Here is a 4019-nt window from a genome sequence, read left to right as displayed (position 1 = left end):
CTTAATGGTAAATAGAATTATACTACCAGTTATATAAATGTACGGAGTATTGTACAATCATAACAAATCTTATTATGCTATAAAAAAATATAGAAGTTCCTTCTTTCGTTGAAAGGTTATACAAAAGTGTTGTCCAAATTAAGCGTCCGAACGCTTTTGAAATCCGCATAAGATACGTCCTTATTTTCTTATTACATATTTAATTTAACTAAGGATTACAATGCACTGGTGTTAATCAGAGCATTGTTGGAAGGTGAATGGCACATTTTTTTCGTTTAATCGTCTACAGTGGCATCACCATTATTGGAAACCGTGGCCCAGCTTGACTTTTACCACATTTCAGTCGATAAGACCAACTGGTGTTATATGTTTGGCCTAATTAAAAGGATTACAATGCACTGGTGTTAATCAGCCTTGCTTATGTAAAATAACTTTTCCTTTTTAAAAGGAGTTTATTCACAAGCTACTTTTTGGAAAAGTTTTGATTGTTTGGCCATAGTTTTGTAAAAGCGGTTTCGTATAGAAGTTATATGTTTGGCCTAATTACTTTCATCTAACTTTTTTTGCTTTTTTTTTCTCTTTATGTGAAAAGTAGAAGTAGAAGTAGCAAATATCTACTTCTACTTTTAGGGGGTAATTATCAGCTTTTAACTTTTTAAAAGTAGTTTTAAAACTCTCTAAATTAGAGTGTTTGGCCTAACTACTACTTTTTCAGTTACAAAAGCACTTCTAAAGCTTGGCCAAACAGCACCTAAAGAGCATTTATCCGGGTAGTTAAGTACAATTAAAAACGTAATTAAGACATTATTAACGGAGAATCCTCAGTCTTGATAGTACGATATTGACCGCTTTGGGTCAAGCCCTCACGGATTTACTCTTGGGCTCCTTCCCAAAAGGTCTCATACTATTATATTTTGTAAACACTTATAAAGATGAACTTTCATCTTTATTCTACCGATGTGGGACAAAGATTTGTACCCTAACAATCGTAAAATTGTTTTACAAAAGACTTAGATTTGATTTGAATCAACTTACGTATTTTCATTTATGTGGCCAAGTCATCTAATTTCAAACGTCGTAAAAAAAAACTATGTAACCAAGCTATTGAGAGAGCCTTGATAAATGAGTACATTACATTAACCAAAATGAGTACATTACATTAACCAAATGTGTACATTACATTAACCAAATGTGTCTTAATACTAGTAGTATTAAGAACCTCAACATTGTCATGTATGTTGTACGAGGTCGAACCGAAATGAGTACATTACATTAACCAAATGTGTATAAATAAATGGATTATTTGTTCGAGATGGGTACATTACGTTAACCAAATGTGTATAAATAAATGGATTATTTTTCATCATTCTTTAATTAAAGGAACCGCAAACTTTATTCAAATCACATCGGTACATTATAAGTCACAAGTAACATACGTGTGCGTAGCTCATGGACAAGATCGAAAGCATAATTATAAGAAAGACAGAAAAAACTAATTGTGATTATCTTACAAACAAGTTTATTCATTTTCCACTTAATAAGTTTCGTTATAGACGACACCAGCATCACCGTCACCAAAAACCGCGGCAACCACCTTGCCTCCATCGTACACTGGCGAGGGTTGAGATTGACCCAATTTGACTTCCACCATTTTCCAGTCAATTGGACCAAGGTCCACTTTTCGCATAAGCCTGTATGTACAAGTATGATGAGACGAGACGATTATTGTTGAATATGGTAATATATATGTACTATGTATATGGGTACTCAATGAAAATAATAAGAATGATGAGACGATTGTTGAATATATGGTATATGTATGTACCTTACTAGGTGCACTAGTACTGAGGTAGACTCCAATAGATCGAAGATAGTTGTCGTGCCTTCCAAAAATCCAAAGAACCGGATTTGCTTGGAGATATAAAATTACGAGGATTCGAACACGTTCTCCCCTTCCATACGGCCCATATCCACCCGGATTCAAGTTAGTGTGTATGGTGAGCTTACCAACGTTGTTATCCTTTGTTCGTGTGTTGATATTTTCCATATGTCCCGCTTATTTGTGTTATATACTCATCGCTCTTGAGTGGAATCTACACAATAATATATTCAAACACAAAATAAAGTTAACATAAATTATTAACTGAAACAGATCAGGAAAATAATTCTTGTAGACTTTGTAATAACTAACCTTTGTTTCACTTCCATTACTTCCGCCAAATATTTTTGTGGAGATTCTACCTGTTTTATCATCAACTACAACGAACCCAATCGCATCAACAATGAATCCATGCCTCACTATTATCTCTTTGATACTTTCACCTTGCCCAAGTCTCATCGAATAGTTTTTTGGCGACTGAGTACCATAAGGCCCAAATTCCTAACCCCCAAAAAAAAAACAGTATATATTATACGACTTATTGTACATCTTTCCCGATGAGAATAATAAAAACGACATTGTTGAATATTTGAATAGGCCAGGGTATATACCTTAATAACAACACTAGCACGATCATAGAGTCCAACAGACTCAAGATAGTTGCTATACCTTCCAAAAAATCCAATAATCGAGTCACTTGTATTAGATGCAAAAGTACGAGGATTTTGAACAAGCTCTCCTCTTCCATACGGTCCATATCCACTGGGTTTCAAGTTAGTGTGTATGATGAGTGTAGCGACAACGCTACCGCTATTCGAGTGTGCATATTTTCCGTATGTGCCACTTATTTGTGTTATATATTCATCCTTCTGGAGTGGAATCTACACAAAATAAATACATACATACATGCATGATATGCATGCATGTTTGTAAGAACATAATTTACGTTGAAGTTATAAATTAAAGTGAACGTTAAATTATTGACTGAGACAGAGAGATCACCCTGTTTTCATGTCCGCCATTACCGCCAAATATTTTCGTGGAGGTGGACCCATTTTTATCAGCTACGACGAATCCAATTGCATCAACAATGAATCCATTCCTCACTATTACCTCTTTGATACTTTCATCTTGCCCAAGTATCATTGAATAATTTATAGGCAAATCCGAACCGTAAGGCCCATATTTCTTATAAAAAAATAAAACAGTACACATTAATTAATAGTGTAATGTATGTAATATAACTAATTCTCTTATGAGACAATCTTACAGTAATGTTAACGTGACATACATCTCTTAGGAGATTCGTGTCGATCATATTGTACCTGAAAGGCAGCGATGTCGAAAGCAGTGATGAATTTACGGGTGGTGGGGAGTTCCTTCTCACTATCAACGTACACGGTTGCGAATTTGAGAGAACCTTCAGAGGTGGTTAGCTGTTTTCCTTGTGCACTTGAGCCTGGGGGAATTCTACCGGCTGCGGTCAGGGGTAACCCGGACCAAAAGTGTTGCTCTTTTGGGTACAATTGTTTGGTAGTATTATTGGTAAATACAACATTATTCTCCGCCATCGATCTTCGTGCTAATAACCCTGTTCAACAAACACAACATTTTCGATTTCAACACGATATTGTACATATATTGCATTAACGGATCCTTGGACACTAGAAAATAATAAACTTGATACGGAGTACTTTGGAACTTCGGACGAGAAAGACCATCTCCTCACACTAAATTAATACTTCCTATATGTATACTCAATAATAATGAAAGAAAAAAAGTTATATGAAACTTTAGCTTCGGACGAGATGAATAAATAAATACCTTTAATCTCTCACTACTGAAACGCGATTAATAAAAAAAATGTTTATTTATTGTTGATGGATGAGTTGAATGAAATAGCTTGGGAAAGAAAGACGGTATTTATAGTAAAATTCACACATTATAATAATACAAAAGAAATAAATACTTGGTACAATAATTGAGAAGAAGGTCCCAGTGCATTTAAAAACGAGCGTGATACACGTTGTGGTACAAATACGTATTTGCATTGTTAGCATTATTATTGGTAGAGATACGGGTAATTAACATCCTTGAAGAGGAAGGAATATTAATGTATGCAGTGCACCCGAATTCAAAT

General features: G+C 34.7%; 1 protein-coding gene across 2 annotated transcripts; it reads right to left on the bottom strand.

Moving 5' to 3' along the window:
* Positions 1-1992: 1992 nt before the first annotated feature.
* Positions 1993-3799, bottom strand: LOC141597418 (mannose/glucose-specific lectin-like). 2 transcript variants are annotated; one of them, XM_074417877.1, is made up of 6 exons: positions 3704-3756; positions 3205-3454; positions 2882-3067; positions 2491-2760; positions 2192-2380; positions 1993-2093 (listed from the first exon to the last, which is right to left on the bottom strand). In XM_074417877.1, exons 2-6 carry the CDS (start codon positions 3448-3450, stop codon positions 2016-2018), a joined length of 969 nt encoding a protein of 322 aa, XP_074273978.1. In that variant the 5' UTR covers positions 3451-3454; positions 3704-3756; the 3' UTR covers positions 1993-2015. The 2 variants fall into 2 exon arrangements, with proteins under 2 accessions (XP_074273978.1, XP_074273977.1); XM_074417876.1 differs by having other exon boundaries at positions 2001-2093; positions 3205-3470; positions 3704-3799.
* Between the last annotated feature and the right edge of the window lie 220 nt (positions 3800-4019).

This window comes from Silene latifolia, chromosome 8 (assembly GCF_048544455.1).
Source record: "Silene latifolia isolate original U9 population chromosome 8, ASM4854445v1, whole genome shotgun sequence".
In the NCBI taxonomy this organism is placed as follows: Eukaryota; Viridiplantae; Streptophyta; class Magnoliopsida; order Caryophyllales; family Caryophyllaceae; genus Silene; species Silene latifolia.
The sequence above is the reverse complement of the archived record's forward strand: the minus strand, read 5'-3'. Positions and strand labels throughout refer to the sequence as shown.

Coding starts and splice junctions, on each gene's coding strand:
- LOC141597418 (XM_074417876.1), bottom strand. CDS start 3,450: ATGGCGGAGAATAATGTTGTATTTACCAATAATACTACCAAACAATTG. Junction 2,761..2,881: donor ATGGCGGACATGAAAACAGG/GTGATCTCTCTG, acceptor TATTTTGTGTAG/ATTCCACTCCAGAAGGATGA. Junction 2,094..2,191: donor GTAATGGAAGTGAAACAAAG/GTTAGTTATTAC, acceptor ATTATTGTGTAG/ATTCCACTCAAGAGCGATGA.